The following is a 25,478-nucleotide window of genomic DNA, read 5'->3' on the forward strand; positions in this document are numbered from 1 at the left end:
TTTCATTTGGTGCCTGGCTGTATGTTGTTGGGTGAAACAATTATGATACATGTCTTAAGTAGAAAGGGACATAAGGCCAGGTGTAGACAGCCACTACCATAAAATGAAATGTCCTTTAAAGAAAATAGGTCACTCCTGTATTTACAAGTAAGCATACAAAATTGTTCTTTGCAAGGAGATTGGATTGGTTTAAAATGAATTAAATAACTCACTTTTCCAAGATCAAAACCAATTTATGCCATGACAATACCTAAAGAGTAACTGTCTGTTTTACTTTTAATTAAACTTGAACAGGACTAGATGACAAAATAAAGAATTTAGTAAATGCAGGAAAGTAAGTTCTCAGCACTAATATAGCACTGTCCCTAGCATTGGTGTTGCCACCAATAGGAATGGTGTCCAGGGTAAAATACTGTTATAAAGTGTGAGTACAATCAGCCTAGCAGCAAGAGAAATAAGAAAGACACTTCCACTAGCCTAACAAACAAAAGTGCCATTTGGCATCTCAATTCACAGAACTATTTTCATCAGTAGCCATTTTACCTGGCCATTTCTGCTGAGTGACATCCTCTCCTTTTCTTTTCTGACTACCAAATAACCTTGAATATAGTGGCAAAAAGTTTCTATATTAATGCTGTAAAAACAAACAGCCACAATATGCAAGCCTATGGAACATCTTTACTATTTATACATTTTTGTACACAGTGGATTTGTAAGAGCAATACTACAACCCATGGAAGCACTCTGCTCGATCCAAACTGAAATTTGGAAGAGAAAAAATATTTTGAAAGAATAGTAGATATATACAAATGTCAGAAAAATCACATGCAAAACGCCTAAGTTATAAGTAAGCATTATGGGAATCACTGAACGTGAGTTCCAATTTCCATCTGTCTAAATGCAAGTACCTGTATGCATATGGCCAGTATCACATATAGCAGAATTCAGTCCATCTTCTAGATGGTACCACTTCAGTCTATAGGTAATAACTAACATGAAGAAACAAGCTTCTCTTAGTAGAAACAACATATCTTTACAAATAGAAAACTACCAGGTAAAGGAGAAGGCTAGGAAAGTACTGTGACATGTAGTTGCCTGTGTGAATGGATGTAAAAGAGTAGCCTTACAAAACAAGTCATCCTTGCACAGTTGGTGCTTGCTTTGGGGGAGACAGGCACGGGATCTCTGAGCTGACAGCAAGCCAGGACACTGTAGAGGTGAGAGGCAACTATGACCTAGCTCAGCAGGATGGAGAAGTTGCTTAGGAAAGGTAGGGCAGGATTAGCCCCCTGTCCCAGGTGGGCAGCAAGGATCTCATGCCAGGCCAGACGATGGCCAAGGCCCTGGAAAGAAGCAGGGGGTTGTGAGGGAAACCAGCCTCGATAGAGGGCGGCTAGATGCCATGGAGTGGAGCTAGCTACACTCCAAGCTCTGCTCCTTAACAGAGTGAGCAGGCTCTCAGGCAAGGGGACCAATTTGTAGGCCAGCAGGGTCCAACAGACAGCCCAAGAGCCAGTGGAAGCTTGGGAACAGGCTTTGGCCCAGAGGAGGGCAGAGACAACAGGGGATAAAAGAAAGGAGGAGACAGACAGGGGGAAGCATGAGGAGAGAAAGGAGAGAGTGCGTGCACAATAGTCAAGTAGGAAGGAAGACATGAGAGGGGAGAGTCACGAGCCAAGCTTGGCTCAGCCCCAGCCCACAGGAGTCACCCCAGAGGACAATAAGCCTGAGGCCCAACCATCTAGGGTCCAAGTCTGGCCAGGGACTGAACCCAGGCCTTTGCACCAACTTAAAGATCTGGCCATAGAATGGGTTAAGATTGCCCGTGAAGGATAGGAGGGATGGCAGAAGGACCTGACCCTGGGTCGAAGCAGGGGGCCCTCCACTCAGAAATACCTGCCAAAGAGGATTTCAGATAATAAAATAAGGTTCTCAGAGTAGTAACCATGAAAACAATTTTAAATCCTAGCAATAAAAACCCTAAACAGCAACCCTGCAAAAAGTTAGAACCATTAACTTGATTAAACTTCTCCTTGGTTCTATATTATTTCAGCATCTCTCCAGCATGAACTGCCATACAAAAATGCCACTTTATGAAAAGAGAACAGCCAGCAATATCTTGTTCCTCAGTTTAAAAGCAAAAAAAAATTCTGTAAATGTGTGTTTATTTCTAAATTATAAAATAATTGGGTACCCATCAAAAACTCACAGGAAAATTCCCCACTGGTCACTGCTTAGTCCACTGACTTCTGACACCCTTGCCGCCCTTCCTGCACCCTTTCCTCATAATGCCACCTTGCTTTCCTTCCTATCCACTCCCCCATCTATGGCACTGCTTTCACCCTTTCACCTTTGTTGCTCTCCCCCGCCCCCACTCTTGATACTAATCACTTGCCAGTAGCCTGATGAAAGTAAAAGGGAAGGCTGATGGAGCTCCCCCATTTATTCTTCCTCCTATCCCCAAAAAATGACACAAGACCCAGCATAGCTGCAAGTCTCTACACCACCTGGCACACCAAGGCTTCCTCTCCCCTCCCCACACCTGCAAGAGAACCTAGCATGACTTCATTCCCTCTGATGCCTGACAGTGATGTCTGGTACAGCTCCCAACCTTTACTGCCAGGCTGGCTGAGGCTTTCTCTCCCTGTGCATGGCTGTAAGAGAACCCCTTGTGGTTCCCAGCCTCCTCTATCAGATATGTTTAAGCTTTTTCCCTATCCTGATACCTGCCAGCAAGCCCAGTGCATCTCACAGTCTCTGACACTATGCCTGTCAATGTTTCCTCTCCTCCTGCCAATAGCTGCCAGTCAGCTTGGCATGGTTCCGGGCCTCCACCACGAGGTCTGCCCAAATTTCCTCTCCTCCCCACCACCTATCAGTAAGCCTGGAACAATTCCTATCTGTTTTCAGGATATTACAGCATCCTCAACCCAGTCATTGTTCTACTGCTTCTTCTTGTCATCACCACCCAACAGGAGGAGGAAGAGTGAGTTCTCTGCATTTGCACACAAAAAATAATTTTATTTGGAGGGGGTAGCCTTCCCAATGTGTTTTTAAAAAACTTTTTGTTCTCCTTGTTGTTTTTGCCAACCGGGGGGAGAGAGCACCAGAAGAAGAAAAAATACACACACACACGCACGAACATTTCAGACAAAGATGCTTGGGATTGGAAGTAGTTCCACAACAAATAATGAGTCTAGAAGACTCAGTCTGCTCTTTAAACATTATTGTAACTTATTTACAAAGAAAACCCTAACCCCACACGGCTTTTCATACAGCTTTATATAGCTGTTTGGATCATAACCTGTCCATATATAATGACAATAATTCTGTGTTTTTATTTTATTACGATACAAATGTGGCTTTCTATGTTAAAAAATCATTTTGGTTTTTATAACATGATGGATGAAACACTTTAATGACAGATGGTAAGCACTTGTGGTGGCTGTGGCTTCCTGCAATTACTGAGCATTCAATGCAGTGTTTCCTTTCAATATGGAACCAAACCACTAACCATAGTGTACAGATTCTAGTGGGAATAGCTCTAATGGGAATGTGGCTAGAATTGTTTGTACTGCAAATAACTAACTATGTGCTTTGACTTTTGATGATGGTCACCTGTTCCTGAAAGTACTAGCTATAGTGGAAAAACCTTTAAACAGCATATGTAGTTTCATCAACTGAGAAGTTAATGTAACTCCATACTATTAACTCCGAAGTAAAAACATTTGTACTGTCGAAGGCTTTAATGGCTGGAATCACTATGTGGCTGGCATCTTCAGAGGATCCTCTGAAGATGCCAGCCTCAGATGCAGGCGAAATGTCAGGAGAAAATGCTGCTGGAACACGGCCATACAATCCAGAAAACCCACAACACCCTAAAGCTGTATGTATTGGTACCTTTAGTTCTTTTACAGACCAATTCAGTTCCCGGCAGTGGCCAAGAAGATGGTGTGCTTACAAGCTGCACCAGGAGGCGACTATAAGAGTGGGAAAAGCCCAGCTACCCAAAAGCTCTCCCAAGGCCACAGCTTTCACAGTCCTAAAGTCCGAGTGGAAGACGCTCTGCAGCAGCTCAGACTTCCAGGTTTCACTGCCGTGAAGCTAAGAGGCTGCCAGGTGATGGCGCCTCTGCCCCCACCATTAGCAGGGTGCTCCTTGTGCCAGCAGAAGGGGCAAACGCATCAACACAGCACTCCACTGCTCCTTGTGAATGTTCACCCCCCCCCCCAATCTGGATTGCCCATTCGTCAATGAACAGTAACTGTGACATACTCTGAACATAGTTCTTGGCTCAATCACACGCATCCACTTATGTGAAAGAATAAATCTTCATACATATGTGTGATTTTGTCTATACTGAAATGTTTAAGAGTTACTTGTCTGCTAAAGTAAACACATTTTGGTTTGACCAGTTGTACATGGTGGACTTCTTATATAATATGTTTTAAAAGATTTAAAAGGATATTTCAAAACCTGTAAGACTGTGATGCTATAATACACTTGGCCCCTTCTGACCGCAAGAATCGCAAATCGGCATTAGTGATTAACTAGTTTTAAAAACCAGTAGGAGAAGAAGAAAAAAAGTTTGAATTTGAATTGCATAAAATCTGTATATACGATTTGAGGGATCATCTGCCAATCAAAACCATCTGACTCTAAGATAATTCCCCTTCCCATCATTCCAGCTCCAAAACAGTTGGCTCTCACTCATGGATGTTTTTAAAGGCCAAATGACATCTGGAGTTCCAATCACAAAATTCCAGTAACACATGTAATTTGTTCCGAAGTCTGAGATATCAACTTTTCTATAAACAATTGCATAAAGAAAGCTATTCTTATGCTAACTAGGATACTTCTAGAATTAAATATCTGTGAAAATTCTATAAGTGCCACATCCAAACTCTATAAGTGCCACATCCAAACACGTGAGAATTCTTCAAAAAAATGTTTTATAAACAGTAGCTGTCAGATAAGAAGATGTTATTTGGCAATTTGCCAGAATTAAGAAGGGCAATAGCATTAACAGATTTTCCCAAGTTTAAACACAGAAACATATATTAGTAATTCTGGTTTTAAAGTTTTCATTTTCGCTATTAATGCTTTAAAAATAATTTGCAGTGTAATTCAAAATGACATATTGGAAAATAACTGCAATATGTATGCATATCACTTGAAGTATTCCATAGTTGTATTTTCATGTTCTATTTTTATCTGCTTATGGATATGATCACTTAGCCCCTTGAGACTTTTTGTACAAACTGGGCCAATTACTTCATCAGTTCCCTACCCTGCTATTTAAATAAGGGTCATGCTTAACCTGGGTATAATGATGTTGCATGTTCAGGCTGTATCAGATACCAACTTAGTATGCTACTTTCCTTCAGTAATGAGAATGGTTTATTTTGAAGTCTCAAACTTGCTGTAATATACAACTATGCTGATTCTAAAAGATGATATTTTACACAAGCATAAACACAACAGTATAAATCACAATGTATAATATAAATCACAATGTATAATATTTAGCTTTAACACAGCCAAAGATAACTAAGACCAAGAGTTACTAAGCAAGAGAATCAATAGTGCACTTAGAAATAAACCACTTCCACAATGAAGACCTTCATATTTGCACAATCACGGAACAGATTTATGATAGTTCTACATTTCAGCTGTTTCTAGACATTTAAAATTTTCAAAAAAATTACATTAGGCAACTATTGTCACCTAGCAGACTAATTATTTCGAGGAGCATATAATAATGAAGATTTAAAATTAAGATTTAAAATTCAAAGAAATAAGTTCAGCTCCAGATACATCTGAATGCATCGAAACCATTTTTCACCAGCTCTAACAGAAAAAAAATGCTAAAATAGTTTTATTTTCTAGAGATATTAACAAGCTACAAGCAAATAAAAGGACAGAAGCTATCTGTAAACTGTTAAGACTCTTCATTGAAATACAGTAGCAACTTTACACAACAGAAAAGTTTAATTAATGAAAATCAGGGTAAACCAACTGAAGTACTCAAATAGGAGTGTTTCTTGACAATCCAAAAGTGCTAGTTATTTGTGTATACTAAATAAATATGCAAGGTATACGATCAAATCTTAAAAAGAAAGAATGATGAATTTAAGATAAGAATATACTTAGGCCAATTATATCACAATCCTTCGCTGACTCCTACATAAACTAAGATCCTTTGGGTGGCTAGTAATTTTGGCTCTCAGGAATCTGCTTCTATGTTTACCTCTTCGAGAAAAAATAAAAATAGCAACTATCAAAAGAAAATAATATCAAGAAATAAACAAGATACCATGGATTATGACAAACTCACGTGTCGTAACAAAATAGGGGGGAGGGACAAGCATTAAATAAATGGGTTCCCTGATTGTAGAAATAGATTCCAGTTCTCCAAGGTGCCCACATTCAAATCTCAAAATGAACTACAGTTCAATCTGAGACTTCCCAAATCCAGAATCACTGACTTGTGCTTTGCGCACGAGAAGACAAATTAGACGAACATAAAAGTTTCAGCATTAAACAGATTTCATGAGTGTCATGGACAACCTGTTTCTCATGACATTGTCATGTGACACAAAATACAAAGGGATAGAAATAGTTCCACTCAGTAAGCCACTTCCCCAGTTCCTCAGTCTTAAAGTTTATAGATAATCTCTTCTTTGGTTGTTCAACCTTGTTTACAAAATCTTTATGGCATTCCCAGTTTACCTAATGGGCTAGGCAGGAAACAGCATTCATAAACACAATATTTGAGTAATATTTCACAAATGCCTAAATCATTTGTGAGCTTTAAGATAGTTTATCACAAATGCTGAGATTGTAATTAAGTGAGTAGGTCACACAATACCAGTAATCTAAGTACAGCTTTACTGCTCTTCATAGAGGAAACACAACAAAACAGAGGTAGCTCACTTCAGACCTTATATTAAAATGCAGTCTCCTAGCTGCAGAAATCAAATTAAAGACACTTTATCAATATGTGAAATGGGAACAGTGGAAAATTGGGAGCCTCTGCAAACTGCCATGTTTCACCACAGTTCCACCAATAACAGTATATCTTACATTAAACAGGGATGACATTTGTACACATCAACAGGCAGGGCAATCCTGAGGGGGTGTAACCACAACAGGCAGGGCACAGCCATGGCACAGCCACAGCACCTTCAAATACGGTAGGCTTGCTGTGCTGTAGAGAGCAAGCCGAAAGTGATGTTTCTCCTTCCCTCTATCAATTGGCCTATGCAGCTTAATAGGCTGTGCCACTGATTTTGCCAGCTAAATCTACGCCAGCAAATTAGGGCATTCCTAGGCGAACTAAAGCCAACCCTGCCCCCCAAGAATGCTCCTTCAACACCTGCACAGACTCTTACACTGACTCCTGTACCAGAGAAGCACTGGTGCTGTTGCCACTCAGGCTTTGCACTGCAGCTCCCAAACATCAGCATAAGTGCCTCTATTCCAGCATAAGGGGCATGTATGCCAGGTCATGTTGCCTTCTGAGCAGTTTTACCACCACCACCACCCCCCCCAAATTGCTCCGTTAGCTATTGAGCCAACAATAGTCCTCCGTTCATCAAAACATTCTGATTCAGATTTGAAACTCTTTTAGTCTATTGGAGAATGTTTCATGCATAAGGGCCAGGACCCAGATTTAATTCCTGTAACCATAAGTATTTAATTAGGTGGGCTGTGCATTGGTGCAACCTGACATTGTACAACATGCTTCAACTTATTTGCTATCCCCTTATTAAGTTTAATCTAGGAAAAATACAGTGGACCTGAATGGAATCGTGAAAAGATCTCACTCCACCTTTCTTCACTGCCTTCTCCGAAACCCCTAGAGCCCATCCTCTTTTGCTGCTTCCTTCTCTGAGTCCTACCCATGAGTCAACCTACCTACATCTGTGTTTTTGTCATCAGCTTTCCAAGCTTCCCTCCCCTGACAGCTTCTGGAAAAACATTGCCAGGCTGCCCAGGATCAAGCCACCTAACCTAACCACAAAGGCACCTCATTTCCCTGTATCCTCTTCCCAATGCTATTTCCTCTTTTTCTGCTCCTGGCAACTCCTATATCCTTACCTTTCCCTGCTTCATTTTCTCCTTCCAACTCACCAACCAAGCTTTCACCTGTCCATCTTCCATTATATTTATTATTTATATATATCATTCATAACTCAACTTTCTCCACAATAGGGACGCAAAGCAGTTTACAGCCTTTTCCTCCACCTTATCCTCAAAACCAAGCCTGTGAGATAGGCTCGCCTGGGAGTGTGTGACTGGCCCAAGGTCACTCAGTAAGTTTCCATGTTAAGAGTGGGAATTTGAAGCTGGACCAGCCACATTCTATTTTGAAACTCTAACCATTACACTACATTAGCTTTCACGGGGAGGATGCTGTCGAGTAAAAAGACAGCCTGGTGCGAGTCAAGCAAGTGCAGCTATAGAAAGGAGGTCTGGCCTATGAATCCTCCCTCAAAGACCAAAGTATCCCTGGAAAAAACCGTACACTCTGCCCCTGCATACTGACAGGTACCAAGGACTGAATGGTAACAATCCTCTTGTGGTAGCCTAACAAGGGCCACCAAGACTACATTAATTTCTTAAAACTATAGGAAAGGAATCATAATACAAGCAGAAAGACTCTGACACAAAACTGGGGGGAAAGCAGCCTATTACAAATTCACAGAAAGCAATAGATGGCAAGTAAACATATTTGTCAGCACCCAACCTGCTTGCTAAGTATTGAACCTGGGTAACAGTAATGTCAGAACAAGATATAAATCAGTGGCTCAACGTTTTCCCAGTTCTGATTCACATGCCCCCACAAGTCTCTTAAGGTTCACCGGTACTCAATATAACTTATTCAGTGAAGTCCCTGTGTCATGTAACAGTGCCAAATGAAATAGGGTATGGAAAATATAGCATGGATCACAAATGAGATAGTAATATGAATCATGGAGTTAACAAAAACTTTCTGAAATATGTTGACTCATAGCCAATAAGTGTCCATAATTATGTTTCCAGAAGAGTTGCATGGACTGTCCAGGGATGCTTTATGTGCCTAGAAATGTGCACAAGAAAGCAGTTTCCTCATATGCCTGCTTCCAGGCAGACATCTCTACATTAAATAATGAGATATTCTAGGGTACAAGGGTATAATGAGTTGCATGCTAGAAGCAGTGCTCTTTTAAACCATGTACAACCAAATTCCCCCTGAAGTTTGTCTGTCCACTAAACTAATGTTAAAGTATATATTTCCATCTTAATTTCTGGTTCAACCCAAATCTTCATGGCAGCTAAAGTATAAAGAAAATGTCAAAGCTATTTGCTTTGAATAGCAGAAATCACTTTTAAAAATCCAGCAGTGAGTAACCAGAAACATCAAGTAACAGAGTTGAAATAGCCCCAGAAACATCATTATATGTTGACTCTCATTTCCAATACTATTTTTGAAACTACAACCATGGATTAGCATTCAGACTAGCCTGATTGCACCTTATCTTTGAAGTTAAGTGGGACTGACCCTGATTAGTACTTTGGTGAGAGACTACCACAAAATACCAGGGTCACTAGGCAAAGCATGGGAAAACCACATTTATTAGTCTCTTGCTTTGAAAACCTACTGCATTGTCATGTCAGCTGTGAATGGACAACATTTTACACACACAATACACGATTCTTTTTTTCTGTCAAGCTGCAGCTAATTTATCACCACCCCATAGGGATTTAAAGGCAAGAGGCAGAGTTTGCCATTTCCCATCTCTACACAGAGATCCTGGATATCTTTAGTGGTCTTCCATTCAAGTATTAACCAGCGCCACCACTTCCTAATTTCCAGACCTGACAAGATCAACCTAGCCTGGGCTAGATAGATCAAGGTGATCTTACAGACTCATGCCTATAAATACAATGTTAGTACTTTAAAAAATAATCACAATACAGATTTAAGCATTTGAAGTTTGGAAACATTCTCGCTCAGATTTTTGAGCAAGTGTTAGCTGCTGATGCTGTTTAAGAATTATCAAAAATGAGGAACCTTAAAAAGATGTTTTTCAAATGTAGATGCATTAGAAAAAACAGTACAACAAAAACAGAAGCTTAGCTGTTTTAAGTTCTTAATGCTTATATTTTACTACATTATGTATGCCATTTTGTGCATGCCAACATAAATTGTCACATATGGCATCTATATGACTGTTTTAATAGGCTGAACATGACTAGCTTTTAAACATGTCAAAATAGTTCAGATTATCTGAAAACATCATGTGATTGTCAGGCTACAGACAGAAATTACCATTTATTTTTTATGCAATATTCCTTGCATTCCCATTGCTCAATATAGGACAACGTACAACCTTGGTCTTGGAACTACCAGAAGGTTTCCATGGATGGAAGATATTTCATTTTGAAGCATGCAACTTCCATTTCTTTCTACCTGGTAACCCTAGATTTCCTTGGTGGTCTCCCAGCCAAATACTGACCAGGGCCAACCCTGAATAGTACTGCAATCGAAAATGCCCTCTGAAATGTTACTCCTAGGAATGGAGACAGCATGAAGTCTTCTGGAACGCTGAATATTAATTGGCGCTAAACTGCAAATATAGCCAAAAGCCCAGTATTTATTTACATGATTTATAGTCTACCTTCCTCACTGAGACTCAAGACTCAATGTAAGTCACATTCAACCATCAGGATGTGACATCCAATAAACTCAATACTAAAGTCTGGATTGCAGAAATCAGAAAATCAGCACACATCTGAAAACAGGGCTGAAACAAAGCTTAAACATTAATGTGACACACGTAAAAATGCCAAAATTACACAGCAGGATCATATTTACAGAAGCAGACAGTTTATACTATACACAGTAATATAGTCCGTAGCCCCTACCACTTCCCAAAGAATCTTTCTGAAACACTTAATTACAGTACAGCCTTAATTATATGTGTAAAAAAGCCCTCCTGAATAATGCAGTTTTGCAGATTGTGGAAAGCAAGGAGGGTGGGATCCTTCTTGCCCTCATATTCAAACATAATGATCTGCATTTGTCTTGAAAAATCTTTGCTCCCTTATTTATATTTTCAAATCTTTCCTATTCAGACTACAATATTTTATTCTGATCTTAAAATCAATTAAAAACCTCCAAAATAAAGAGAACACCTCCATGTAACATACAAACTAACATGATATTACTGTAGAACTCTAGCCATAAAAACTGCACGCCAATGTGAATAACTGAAAAATATTTAGTTTTCAGAACCCCCTTACCCAGGATAGCCTGCTGCTTCAGTTTCTCATGCTTGTTTTAAATGTGCCCCTATTATGCGAAATATAGTAACAGAAATTTATTAACAGAAATTTAAAAACATTACTTTTGAACAGTGATATTTTACAATTAACATATTTTTTCAAGTTAACATATTTAATTTGATATGTATGAAATTTTTAGAACATCTCTACCCAATAATCCTTCTTATCACTTCGATTGCCCGCTATACAGAGTGCGGTAACTCACTGATGGACCAGCGTAAAATGATAATAAATATTTCCTGAAACAATGTTAAATTGTAGACAGCGTGAATACCTGCCAACAGTTAATTTAACCAGGAGACATTACAGAAACCAATGCCATTAGAAGCTGCTAAGTACTTGATGGGAAATAAAGACAACACTTGCTGGCATTTTCCAACATGTACTACAATCTAAAGTGCTTCGAAACTGAGAGGACTCTAGAGAAAAAAAATGTACTTTCATGCTGCTTGTTAATTCCTATGATTTGATAAAAAGGCAACTAAGAAATTGTTTAGACAATGAGCCAAACACAGTAACTATTATAAATGTGTGTAAATTCCTTACAAAAAAGGTAGTCAAGGTACAAAGTAAAAGACAAATTACACTGCATTGTCTATGCAAAACTAAAACTACTGCAGAGAATTTTGCACAAAGCTCTGAATTGAAATTTCCCATATTTTCTATACCTATCTTACACTGCTATACTGTCTTTTCTGCAGAAAACACTAACCGATGTGCTACCATTGTTATCACATTTCAGTATCACCAAGTTCAGTTCAAAAATAAGCTAACCTTTACAACCCTCTCAAATTTCATCCAGGGACACAAGTGAGTAAGGGCCATTATATACTGCCTGCCCATCTTCATTTTATCATATATCTTCATTCTTCCATTCTATATCTGTTGGAGTACGATGGAAGAATCTGGAAGGGAGGGTACAATTCTTGCATATTTCCATTTCTAACTACAGCTGCTTCTGTCACATTCACTGTTGGGTGCCAATGGAATGCCATGAGTAAGAGTGTTGGATTAGTGTCTGGGAGACCCAATTTCAAATCCTCATTCATGTCATGGAAGCTCACTGGATAACCTTGGCTCAGTCACACTCTCAGCCTAACCTACTTCTCAGGGTCGTTGTGAGGAGAAAATAGGGGAGAACAGCAAGGTACAAATAAGTAAATAAATAAGCATCCAAAGTTTGTCCTGGCAGAACACCAAAGCTTAGAAGCAGCTGGAGCAACAAGGGTTACAAAAACTCATTCTATTAATGTAGAATAAATTGCAATCCAATATGATGGGGGGGGGGGAAAGATACTTTGGAATCCACGTTTTGCATTCCCTATGCAATAATTTTTACAGTGTGAATTGGTCCTTTTTAAAGAACTGTGTAGATTTGAAGGGTTAATGCTTCATGGATGGTAGACATGAGCTAATGCTATTGTGATCAAAAGACCAAAAAGAGTTTTGTGGTGCACAAAATAGAAGATGGCATAGAACAAGGCAGTAGGAAGGTACTCTAGAGGAATAAATGGAGGAAAGAATGGTGATGCAGTCTGTTCATTATATATGTAAATGATAGTTAAAGTGAAACAAAATACAAAAGGAACTAGATCTACATGCAAAACTCCAAGATTTTTTTTTAGTGGAAGACTGCAAAAATTCACCATTTATGTACTACTTGAATTACACATACCTCACAAAAAATCACAGGTATAATGATCTGTGGCAATGTGTGGTCACAAAAACCTGAATTTGAAACATTATGGACTTCAGATTCAACAGGTGTAGCACATTTCATTTTCATATTATTTTTATGGAAATTAATTTCTGCCTAATTCTCAATAAGAAGCATTAAAGTAGCTTTATATATTACATCAAAGATCATACGATGCAATAGCTCCACTGTTTTATCAAACCTACATCATCCCTATTCCACAGTGACCCTTTTCTTATTGCCTTGAACAATTGTACATTCTCCATGCGACCCATTTTCCAAGAGTTTGTATTCTGCAGAGTGACAGAGATTTATCAAGGAAGTCAGAGGAAGCAATAAGAGACCAGCTCAATAATAGTAGCTGCAGAACAGAATCCTCATATTCCACCTGACTTATGGCTGCATACAGTTTGAGACCAATGAAAGACTTACCAGAAGTAGCTGGAGGATAAACAAGTGATGTCATACTTACATCAACTGACATGGGCATTTTGCCAGCTTTTAAGTACATTTTCATTAAAACACAGCAGCTACAGTAGCAATTCTGGGACCTCTAGTTATTGTTTTACCTGATAAAAGTACTGGATTGGCACTGAAATGAGACTTTAAAAAGTAGAAATAAAGCACAAGTGTGTTTGTCTTCACTCAGCTCTCTTACCCTAGAATTTACTAACACGCAAAATGTTTCAATAAGCCGGCATTCATACATACAGTGTTTTCAAATCCATAAGCACTGATCACTCAAAAACACAGCGCATTTTTAAACATAAAGTGCCCTTAAGAACAAGAAACCAAGCTCAACAACCATAGCTTTCAAAGTATTATTTCTGGCCATGGTGGACTATACTACTTTACCCTGCTCTATACGTAAGTCCATGGAACATCGTTAAAAATTATGCATCACCATTAAGAACCCATCACCTAGAGTGAATTATAACTTGGTTATTATGACAAAGTGCCCAAATTATTTCATGAAGTGCCAGACCTATGTCAGTCTAAAAGGGAACTGAATGGTAGCCTCATACTCTCCAGCAGGCTCGTCGTTTTCTAGATTTTTAATCTCCTTAATGAATATGTGTCTTTAAAATTAGGTTAGACATTTAATTTAATCTTTTTCCTGGGCCTTTTGAGAAAGTGTTTGGGGGAGTGGGTTCATATGTAGGTCTACAACATATCACGCATTTGACCCAAAATGAAGACACATAAAAAGGTGAAGAACCAATAATAATATGGATATCACTTGCTTAGAAACTAAATACTAGAATTGATACAGCAGGCTTCAAGCAAAAGCCAAACTAACCAAGGTGAATAATCAGTGATTTCCATGCTACTGGCTGGAAACACAAGATGGCAAATGTGAACAAACCCATGGCTGAAGATTTTTATGCAGAGATCAAGTAACAACCTTACCACAGTGACTCCATCTTTTTGAACCATTTTCTAAAACAATCAAAATTATTTTTCAGAGGACTATGCCTGTTATCCCAAAGTAGGCCTGGTGGAATAATTATGAATATGTTTTTATATGTTCCACACAGAAAAGTACAGTAACAAAGAATACATGCTCATAACTGAAGATTATACCTGCTGTAAATTTTAAACAGTATTCTTAAATGAGGTGCATGGGACTGTGCTTTGTTTTCCATGTATGTTTATATCCTACCATCACATGAAGAAGCTGAGATGTCCTTTGTACCAATTGTTATATGTATACCGAAGGAGTCGGGTAACTCAGTTTAAGATGACAATGTATATTTGTCTTCAGTGTATATTGAAACTTAAGGAATCAAAAGAATGAAGTTGATAGTTATCTTGCTATGAAGTGTGCACATTTCTAAGCCTGGCACTGTTTACATATTTAAATTCCAAAGCACTGAACAGTGCAGCACAATATAAACAATTAATTCTAACAATTATCTCTATGCATAAAACAAAAAGTGCTTATATAATCTCCGAAAAGAAAGAAAGTTGAAGACACTTAACTTTTGTATATGACCAGTACATAGAACAAATGTGATTTTTCAAAACAGAGGCAGAAATGACCATTGATTAGTTTAAAGTAACAACGCTAATTTTAAACAAGCATGCAGTAATTTGCAGTAACTGACCAAAAAAACCTTCATAATTATAACATACCAAAATAGAAATAACATACGTTAACGCTTTTATTTTATACCGAAACAAATATTTCTGGAAGCACACAATATTCTCTTCTTTAGAAATAAATATTTGATATTCAGAAATAATATTTTCACTGAAGCAGGCCCTACAAATTGTATCAGAATTTAGTTCAATATATTAAGAACAAAAACCTAAGACACTGTAAAAATATCATACAAAAATGTACTATAAGCATTTCCTCACGCTTTCTGCCAATTTGGTTTTACAACTTGTCTACTCAGTTGCACACAATATAGACTGGTTTAAATCTATTTTTACAACATTCAACAAGAGCAGTATGAAAGAATGGCTTATCCAGTTCTAATATGTGCTGCATTTTATGCCATGACACTGCAGCCTCCGAGGGTCAGATTAATTAAGATCAACAGCAGCTGCAGTGCAACGTGAGAAGCACACTGCCACAGTTCCCACCAGTCCAGCCCAATTACCTGCAGCATTCCAGCACTGGACAACTGACAACCTTCACAGTCTCTACCAGTCATTCATTCCCCTTGGACTACTGATAAATGTTAAAAACAAACTAACCTCTTCTTAGAGAAGGGTTGCTATGCAAACTGCACCTGCTGCAAACTGCAACGATGAGTCCCAGAGAGATGTTTGTCAGTTAGTCCACTACAGATGTTGTTTTAAGTTAAACCAGAGCTATGTCCAAAAATGGAAATGAGATGGCAATCAGGGGGAAAAGCCCTCCTTTTAACCCCAACATTCACAATGTCTTCTTTCAAAATCTGCTATCTAACAATACAGAAGCGGTCCTTCATTACAAAAATTTGTTTCTTTCCTAATAAAAATATATTAAATTGCAAGATTCGTTTTCACAGATTCTTTGTTCCAACCTATTTTGTTTGAAACTTTAATTATCAAAAGAAGACAATCTTCTTCAAAATAAGGGTCACTTATTTCAGTCATCCTCTTAAAGCAGGAGTTTAAATATTTTTTTAAAAACTGAGGGTTTCTTTGAAGTTGTATGAAGACTATCTTGAAAGATTCATTTCCAAATATTCTTAGAAATTACACTCATATTGATAACTAACAAGGGGTCTATAATTCTACCGTTAATAAAGAGAAATGCTACAGGAGTAATTACGTTTCAGGTAACTGTAAATGTGGGTCATTTGTTACATGTTAATATTTGTTGATGTCTTATGTGTTTCAATGGCTTCATGTATGTTTTATGTTCAATGTGTTTTTTAAAGAAGGAAATTAATAAAAAGTATTATGAAAAAAAAGGAGTAATTATGTTTCAGGAACAGCACTCCTTTTCCAAATAATGTTTCTTTTTTAAAATTTGTTTGCAATATCTTCATTTTGCAAATTAGCTGTTGGTGCACTGAACTGTTATTTTCATTCCACCACTGGCAGCTTTAAGTGTTGAAACCGAGCATAGATTATTATTGCCTAACTTACAAGGATTTATTCTTAATATGGTTCATTTTCCCCATGTAGACATACCTTGCAATGATGAAATTCAAATGCTAATCAGGAAATAACATAAAGGACAACTGTTATTCAAAAAGCATTTTTATGTAAATTATGGTCAGGTAATATATAAATCCCACCTGTGAAGTACATTCTTCTTTCTTTTTACTGTCACTATCAAATAAATTTGAACAGTAAAGTCTTCAGACACAGGCAGCTATTGATATTGGTAAACAATTGTACAGTTGGCATTCAACTCGTAGACATTTTCTGGCTATCCACTTTGTCACCTTAATCTCAAAAATACTTCAGATGAAGTAATGTCCATGTGTTTGTTATACAAAATCACACCTGATTAAGCTTCCCTTAAGGTGATTTGGCAGAAGGGTCTCATACTCAGGGGAAGAATTTGGCATCAAGAAGAAATTTTCTTCAGGTTGGATGGCAGTTATCCTGGAACAACAGAATATGACTTGGCTCACTTATAGCAACTTCCTTACCCAGCACAGTGCACTGCTCATGGAAAGCCTCTCTAAATTGACTGGTTATACTGCCCTGCAGCAGGTAACTGAACTACTACTATTTTACCACTTCTATTTCTTATATTCTAAGACCACAATCTTATGTAAGTATTTGGGAGTGTTTCTCAACTTACTTCTGAGTATGTCTGAAAGGAATCAGGGGAACAGCAAATGTAGATTTAAGGATATTATTGTTTTATAACAGTCAATTCAAGATAAGAGGTGCAATTTTGAACACAATTTCCTCTTTTTCTAGTTTCCTTCAACAGCTGTAAAATCAATCAACTCAACAAGGGACAAAACACATAAACATTAAAAGTTCTAAAAGCCAATGAATGTGTTCAATGGAAAGATTGCCACCATCTCCAAATAAAAAGATTATACACTCATACCTGCAGAGTAAAATCAAAAGTATCTATCCTACTGAAATCAGATTCTTATGATTTCCATTTGAATTTTAAAATAGATTAAAATTTAAAAAATGAAAACAAAAAGTAATAAGACCTATGACAGGTGTGAGATTGAGAAGAATGCCTTCTAACAGCTGGCATGCTTTGACATTTGAGGTATAAGCTGTAAACTAAACTTCATTTATAACCGGAGCACCAATTTCCAAAAATATATGTGGTAAAAATATTTAATTTTGTTAAAAAAAATTCATCAGTACAATGTTAACAATACTTTATAGAGCACCACAACCTGTGATAAAGTTCCCATATCAGAGCACCATCACACAAACTAAAACACAATAGGATCAGAGATGTCCTCTCCCTTTTACATAAATGACACCTTCTCTGAAATACATCTACTAGCAACTAAGGCTGCTGACTGGCACATATTCACACAAGCATTTATAGTGATGTTCATTAAAGTAAACAATAAAAAATAGAATCCTAATAGTGCAAGAAGGGAAACAGTAGGAACATTTTAATAAATAAATAAGTGACATGGCAAATTGTTTAATTGTAAGAAGACGACCAATTGGGTTACAGTCTAATAATTCACATAAGGTTGTGATTTTTCCAGCATTGTAGAACCCTCTTACAGGTTCTGTTTTTAACTATTTTGAGCATATAAACTTTAGTGGAAACAAAAAAACAAAAAAGTAAACATTTGCACTAAAAGCATGTCTCTGTATACAATTTTCCATTAAAAATGTTATTCCACATGATAAAGATCCTGCATAACTATTTATCAAGAACGAAAATCAAACAAGTTCCAATATCACTTCAGTAAGTAAAAGTGTTGAGCTCTACTACCTCTTCCACTAGCATTATGATCTTTAGAAATACCACCCCACAACTGCAATGGCATTTAGAAGATGTGCTGAATATAATGTCCATTAATTCCCTTTTAGTTGAAATGAAACAATATCTGGAAATACACATAGATGGAAGTTTTCAAATCAACATTTAGAATTCACCAGGACAGAGTCTGTACAGGAAGGAGGTATTAATGTACTTTACAAGAAACATAAAAAAGTAATCAGTCCATCACCTGCAGTCACCCGGTTCCACCAAGGAGTGTTAGTGCAAATTCAGCATCTAAGTTCTGCAACTACATAAACATTCTTATTTACAAATTAGAGAACAGTATCAGATGATTATGATCTTAAAAAATGCATGTTTGGATGGATAATGTACCTTCGTAACATTAAATCACTTTTCTTTAAACTGTATGCTAAATGTGTTTTGACAGTATGAACACAGATTTGAAAATGTACACTAAATCGGTCGATACTAACTAATGAATCTACAGCCATAAATAAGTAATATTATTTATGTCACCAACAAAAATGTTGATTTTACTATACTAGTTACATTTTCCTATAGCTTAGAGTTTTGTATGAACATGACTTTCCTCTTTACATAAGTTGCAACTACAATGTTTAATTAGCTAATACTAATTATAAAACAAATATTTAAATGGGCTGAGTTCAGAGCAGCAGAGTTAATTCATATGATTAGTTGGAAGTTTTACATTGAGAAAATATCAATTATAATATAAAACTAATCTATATATAAAACTATATATAAACTAATATAAAACTAATCTAAAATTAGCATAGTTCACATTAAGATTTGGTGTGGGGGGGAGAGATGGACTGGAAAAGCCATCAGCTGGAAAAATGCTAAGAGCTCCAAAAATTCTTTAGGCTCATGGACAGACACAAACAGAAATACCACCTAGCATTAATAGACTGACTACCTCATATCTGTTCATGTCTTAACAGGTAGCAGTCTAGTTAAATGTAGATCCAAATCATTTGCTTGTTAAGAAGTGATCAATAGTGTAGCTTGATGTACAAAATAGGTCTTAATATCTAAACTGGGGATTAGTTTACACCTGTTGCAGCCAAACTGTTCAAGTTCTCTTTCACGCTGGCATTTCCTTCAGAGGAACCTATTTACGTCACTGGAACACTTAACACAATGTTGCATTTGGTCTAATTTTTAAATTTACAGAAAACATAAAAAAAATTGCAAAGTTGTAAAGTCCAAAAACACCTTAGTACACACTTCTATCAGAACTAGAAGATAAAAGCTTATCACCTTGTTTTACCATAAAGCTAAATAAAAAACTAAAATTTGCAGTATCCATCAGACTCAACCATTTCCCCCAATCATCGTCATCACACATTCAAACAGGAATCACTGTTCCACTATTATCTGTAAACTGAGCAAATTCAGTTTGTTCATCATTTATTTACAATCCATGTTTTTCAAACTCACAAAACTAGGGACTATGTTAGCTATCCTATATATACTTGCTTTCATATTATTTTCACCCTTAAAATGTACAAGTAATATAATAAATGTTTAAACGCTATTTCAAGAAAAAACCTCCATTTATAAAATTAGCACATTTTATCTAAAATCTCACCTTTATTACTCGTAATGTGGACTCTGTCTACCTCTATAGCAAAAACATCACAAGGTGATGGCAAACTCTGAATCGAAGAACTGACCCATTTCTGAATCCAAGACAGAGTGATGAAATGCAACTTTCTAAATACTGTTGTTCTGATCATAATCATGCCAGACTCTTCTCACCACCCAAAAAATTCAGTCATCTGCCTAAATACAATCAACATAAAACAGATGTGCTTTTACTACTAGGGAACAAGGGAGCAGGCCATTTCAATGCAGAGCTACAACTGCCCATTCAGAATTACAAACTCAAAGCATTGTCACATTTTTATCAATAATGTTTTATTCCTGCTTTCAGCATAAAGGACATCACATTTTAGTTTATAGACAATCAGTACCTGTTCAATCATGCAAAAATCAGAATGCTACTTCTGTATATTAAAAATCATTATAAAGACCATACCTGAATTACATGCTCTTCTATATGTATATAATGAAATTTAAAATATTATGTTGCTTGTATTAGAAGATGGAATTCATTCTTACTCCAAGCTGAACTATATGTATTCTTGTACAATAGATTTTTCTTATCATAACTGCGATATATACACAAAATCAAGAAAATATCTGATCAGAGGCACTTGGTCTCTTTATTCCACAGTAAGGCAAGTGAACAAAGCAATGAAGCAGAAAGAAGGAACAAAATGGATTTAAGGTTAATGGCCTATTCTATAAAGAACACACTGTGTTTTTACTTAATTAACTTAATGTTCATAACAATGATTTTTAAAACTTCACAAAATACTTCTTAATGCCAGATTTGTTTCTTAAAACATTGTTTGCAATAAGAACAAAATGCTCAGAAAATATGGATATAATAGTATTATCCTTCTGGTTTTCCCTCATAGTCATTATTAGATCGCTTTCTATCAATTTTCTGGAAAAATATCAAGACCGGTACATTCTCACTCCCCCATAACATTGAGTTTTTATTTTACTATTGAATAATGCCACTGAATGAAACGGCAAGCCAATACTGTTCACTTACACAGGTATGTTGTTTAATTATACAGATATGGATGTATTACCCTAGGGATTTAACGAATCTTCTAAATCTTGCACCTACCTGGGTAAAAATCTTTGGATTTAGAGAGCTTGATGGTAGCCCCAGTCTCTTTCTGCAACTGAACAATTGTCTGTCCTCCCTTCCCAATTATAGATCCAGCCGCATAACTAGGTATGAGGACCTTTAGAAAATATTGGCCGTCCTCTGAAAAAATTGAGATACAGAAAATTAATTACGAAAATTAATTACTACTTCTTCAAGCCTCCAAAAATATGCTTTTAGTTGTGTAAGCGGTAGTATACAAACATATGTAACTAGTTGCACCAGCACCTTCATCTCTGCTCTGAAATAATGATTTATCTAATAAATTATCTTTAATTTTGTGGAGCTGTAGGAAGAGATGACCCAGTTCAAGTTTAATTCTGTATGTGAAATTGTTCTCATTCCAGCACTAGTTATTATAATACAATACAATGAACTGATGCTTTTGAAAGAGAAATATTGCTTTCACAAAAATTTGGCCAACAATGTCAACTTTCCCCTAAATTGAGCAAGCATATTTAGAAAAAAGAAAGAACTGTTAGCTGCAAAAGGCTATTTTTCACCATCAGAAAATAGCCGCTGGTCTGTATGTCTCATAAGAATACTCATTTTCCCAACAAATAACCCAAAAAGGTAAGATCGGGTTCAGAGGGCTTTCTTCAGTTACTACAAAAAAAAAAGCCCCTCAATGCAAGGTACCAGTAGATACAATCATATGCTTAAGTAATCCTGATGTATTCCTTTAACACTTCTTAGATATCAATGATCCCTTAAGCTCATTAATTAAAGGACATTAAGAAGATTTTTTTTCTCAGATGAAAGGAAGCTGAAGTCATGTATACACTTAAAAGGTGACAGCTAGTGTTAAGTTGCCCAATGCTAGAGGGGAGAAAAATGCAGAGCCAGAACTGGGAAGGTAAATGCTATGAATGAATGAATCAAACATTTCTTAACAATCAAACAGTTGTACTCCCTTCACCAGCACAGGTCTACTACCATACACGATGAGGACCTTTTGAGGAACTAGCTCTGAAAGCTCTTTATGTAAAGACAAAAAAAACCCCCAAAAACATTTTAAGCCCTCTTTATTAAAAAAACAACCCCAACTTTGGACATCACAGTTTAGCTTTAAAGCATCTGTAGCGAAGTCTGCATTTATAAAGGAACAGGTTCCGAGTCCTCTCACTTTCTGCCAGAGTCAATGTCCCAGCTAGCACAGGTGTGCCCCCCAACACATCATACAAACAGTTAAATACATCAGCTATCTAATTCTGCTGTTGGTTAATGCCGGATGAATAAATTCACCTCTGCCTCGGTGCATTGTTATGAAGCCTCCAGTGCAAATGAATAGAGGAGATGCTGGTCCCGTTATAACTCATCTCATCCAGGAAGAGCAGGATGTTAACTAACAAGTCGCCGCACTAAGACAGGCAACTCCCGCCCTCCCTCCGCAAACCTCTCTCTGACACACACACACGCGCGCACACACAGCCCATCACCATGACCCAACCCCAGGAAGCACAAATCTGTGCAACATTTTCCACCGAAGGGAAAGCGGTGCCAGGAAACGGTCAAGATTTGGTCAAGTCTACCTGGCAACTCACAAAAGAAAAAGAAGCCTAAGCAAAAGGGGGCTGGGGAAAAGTGCCTTTTTTCCCGGCCGCCATTTATCCCTTTAGTTTCTCCAATTGTGCAATGCGAGCAGAGGGGGTGGCCAAAGAGAGCTTTGCAGCGCCGCAGGGTCGAGCCCGAGCAACCCCCCAGCCCCGACGATCTTCTGCAAATTAAAATAAAACCGGGCTGCAAAGAGGCTTGAAAAGCGACGCCATTTTGATGAATGATAACGTTAGAGAAATCAAGAAGCTTTGGGGAAAGGCAAGGCAGGCGAGGTGAAGCGAGGTGAGGCGAGGAAGAGAAGCGGGCAGGTAGGAAAGGGGCAGGTGGGTGGGATATTTGGGAGGAGGGGGAGGAGGAGGAAGAGGAGGGGGAAAGACCCACCGCCCGTGTTGGTCCTCTTGGTGCTGCCGGCTTCAGGAGGCGCTTCAAGGGGTCTTTTCCGGGAGTCCGGCGGGTCCAGGTCTATGGGCACGCCGGTGTGGGTCCCGTTCTGCTGGATGGGAGCTGCCGCCATCATGTTTGCTGCTGCCGCCGCGGCTGGAAGGATAACTGGCTTCTCCCTTCAGGGGTGGGGGGGAGCAGGGAGGGGGAGGAGGAAAGGGGGCTCGTCCCGCTTTTGGCCCCCCCTCCTCTATTGCCAGCTAATATGAGAAATGCAAACCCTGAAGGATGCTGCTTTTTCGTGGGGGGGGGGGGAGAGGGCGAGTTATTTTTCTGGCCCCAGCGAAAGTGGCGGGTGTGGGGGAGAAGAAAATAAGGCAGGACGGAGGAAGCAGCTGCAGTGCAGCGCCGGCAGGAACGGAGGGGAAAAAGAAAAAAGGGGTTGGGGGGAAGGGGAAAGTGGAGTGGAGTGGGATGGATGGGGGGGGGGAGAAAAGAGGAGAACGAGTGGCGGGGAGGAAAGGGGGGAAAGAAAGTGGAACGGTAGAAGGAGTTGAGGGGGAAGAAGAGGAGGGAGAGTGAGTGAGTGGGGAAGGAGGGGGAAGGAATGAGTGAGGGAAGCAGAGGAGGGGAGGGAGAGATGTGGAAAGAGGTTGGGTAGGTGGCTGAACTAGCGGGTGGCGAGGAGACGGCAGAGGGAACTTGCCTCCACAGCCCCCCTTCGGTCTGCCCCCTCCCGCTCCCCGTGCTCTAGGCGCGCGTCTGCAGCTGGTGTGGAAGAGCTGCCTGGACGGAGGAGGGCTGGTGCTTCTGCTGCTTTCGCGCTCTCATTCTCTTTCCCCCGCCCGTTTACGAGCCCGTCTGGCGCGTTGCCGGGCTAAAGTCAGTCAGGAGTTGCCGTTGAGCCGCTTCGTTCTTTTGCTCTCTCTTTCACACACACACTCAGAGCGCAAAACGCTCGGGAGTTGGCGGCGGGGGGGGGGGGGATGGCAGCTCGAGCACTCGTCTCCCTGACACCCTCGCAACCCAAACAGTGGAAGGTGTGGGGGGAGGGGGCGTGAGAGAAAGGTGGGGGTGCGGTTAAAGGGAGAAAGTGTAATAATAAAAAAAGTGAGGCGGGCTTCCGAAGAAAGATGGACGTTTGAACCAATCAGAGGGAAATAATTTCGAGCTCGGGTTGTAGGGTGGAGCGAATCAGAAGAGGCGTGAGGAGAACCAAAAAAAAAAAAGAGAGTAAGGGGTCGTTGTCTCGTTTTTTCTCTCACCATAGTAGAGTCCCGCCTCTGGGAGAGTGGAGGCTTTCTGTGGGAGCCGTGCGCCCCTCCTTATTTGGCGTTCTAGTAAACAAACGTAGACTGTTTTTAACAGTCTAGAAACCCAGCTATGGCCACTAATTGTTTTTACTATTCCTTCTACTTGAGAGTTGAAACATTAGCGAAGGGGAAAGCATGTGACAAGCAGCTTAACGGAAAGGGGTGGCAGCACAATGTAAGCCTCCTTCAGTTGTGGGGCGTTCAAAAGTGAATCACAGTAACGTGGGATTTAGACACTCAGGTTTTTAGTCTTTGTATTAGTAATTAATTAACCCAAGGTAAATCTAAATTAGGGTCAATTAGGACCTTCGATTGTGAAGATGCAAAACCAAAACTCAACCACCCCATTTTAACTCTAGCAACCCCTAATGGTGAAGTTAAATAATAATAAACTGATAGTGGTAGAAAAGAGCAAGAGTCCATTATCACCTTAAAGACTAACAAAATCTATGGGTGGATATGAGCTTTTGAGAGTCCTAGCTCACATTTTCAGTTATTTGAAGATGTGAGCTATGACTCCCAAAAGGTCATATCTTGCCAGAAAATTCGTTGGTCTTTGAGGTGCTACTGGACTGTTCCTCTTTACTGCTGCTGCAGATGGAAAAACACAATTACCCAATGTGATCTATAAGTTTGGCCAGCACAGTGTAACGAGTCCAAGTTAAACAACTATCTTAGCTGCATGTCCTGAGATATATTGTGAGCACCACGCCTCCCCCCAAAAATCAATAGAAATGTTCAGCCTTGAAAGGGGTTGCTTGCAAAACAATTCAGGCATCCTTGTGTTCAACCATCAGATCTCACTGTATCTCAAGTTCTGAACAACTGCAACAGAGCAGAGTTCTTACATCACATGTATTCATAAGGAATAAATAGGATGTGGGGTTGACCCTACTGTTAGTTAATTGAAAGGGTTTGGAGGTGTGATGGAACTACCTGTAGATTTTATGCATTGAATGTGCTCTGGTAGGATGTTCCTTGGGTGGCTCAAAGTAGCTCACTATTCTCATTTCACTTGTTCTCTCACATAAGGCACTT

General features: G+C 38.7%; 1 protein-coding gene across 4 annotated transcripts in view; it reads right to left on the bottom strand.

Annotated features, from left to right (window-relative positions):
• Positions 1 to 23,655, bottom strand: part of NOVA1 (NOVA alternative splicing regulator 1) — a 181,864-nt gene extending 158,209 nt beyond the window's left edge. For 2 of the 4 annotated variants that reach the window (XM_048484401.1, XM_048484400.1), the window contains exons 1-2: positions 23,128 to 23,655; positions 21,148 to 21,291 (exon numbers count right to left, since the gene is read on the bottom strand). In XM_048484401.1, the coding sequence (XP_048340358.1) occupies positions 21,148 to 21,291; positions 23,128 to 23,263 (280 nt within the window). In that variant the 5' untranslated portion in view covers positions 23,264 to 23,655. Of the gene's footprint in view, positions 1 to 20,034; positions 20,054 to 21,147; positions 21,292 to 22,434; positions 22,578 to 23,127 lie in introns of those variants that run through there. The other 2 variants (XM_048484402.1, XM_048484403.1) reach the window with 2 other exon arrangements.
• Positions 23,656 to 25,478: the final 1,823 nt, after the last annotated feature.

Source organism: Sphaerodactylus townsendi, linkage group LG02 (assembly GCF_021028975.2).
Source record: "Sphaerodactylus townsendi isolate TG3544 linkage group LG02, MPM_Stown_v2.3, whole genome shotgun sequence".
Classification (NCBI taxonomy): domain Eukaryota; kingdom Metazoa; phylum Chordata; class Lepidosauria; order Squamata; family Sphaerodactylidae; genus Sphaerodactylus; species Sphaerodactylus townsendi.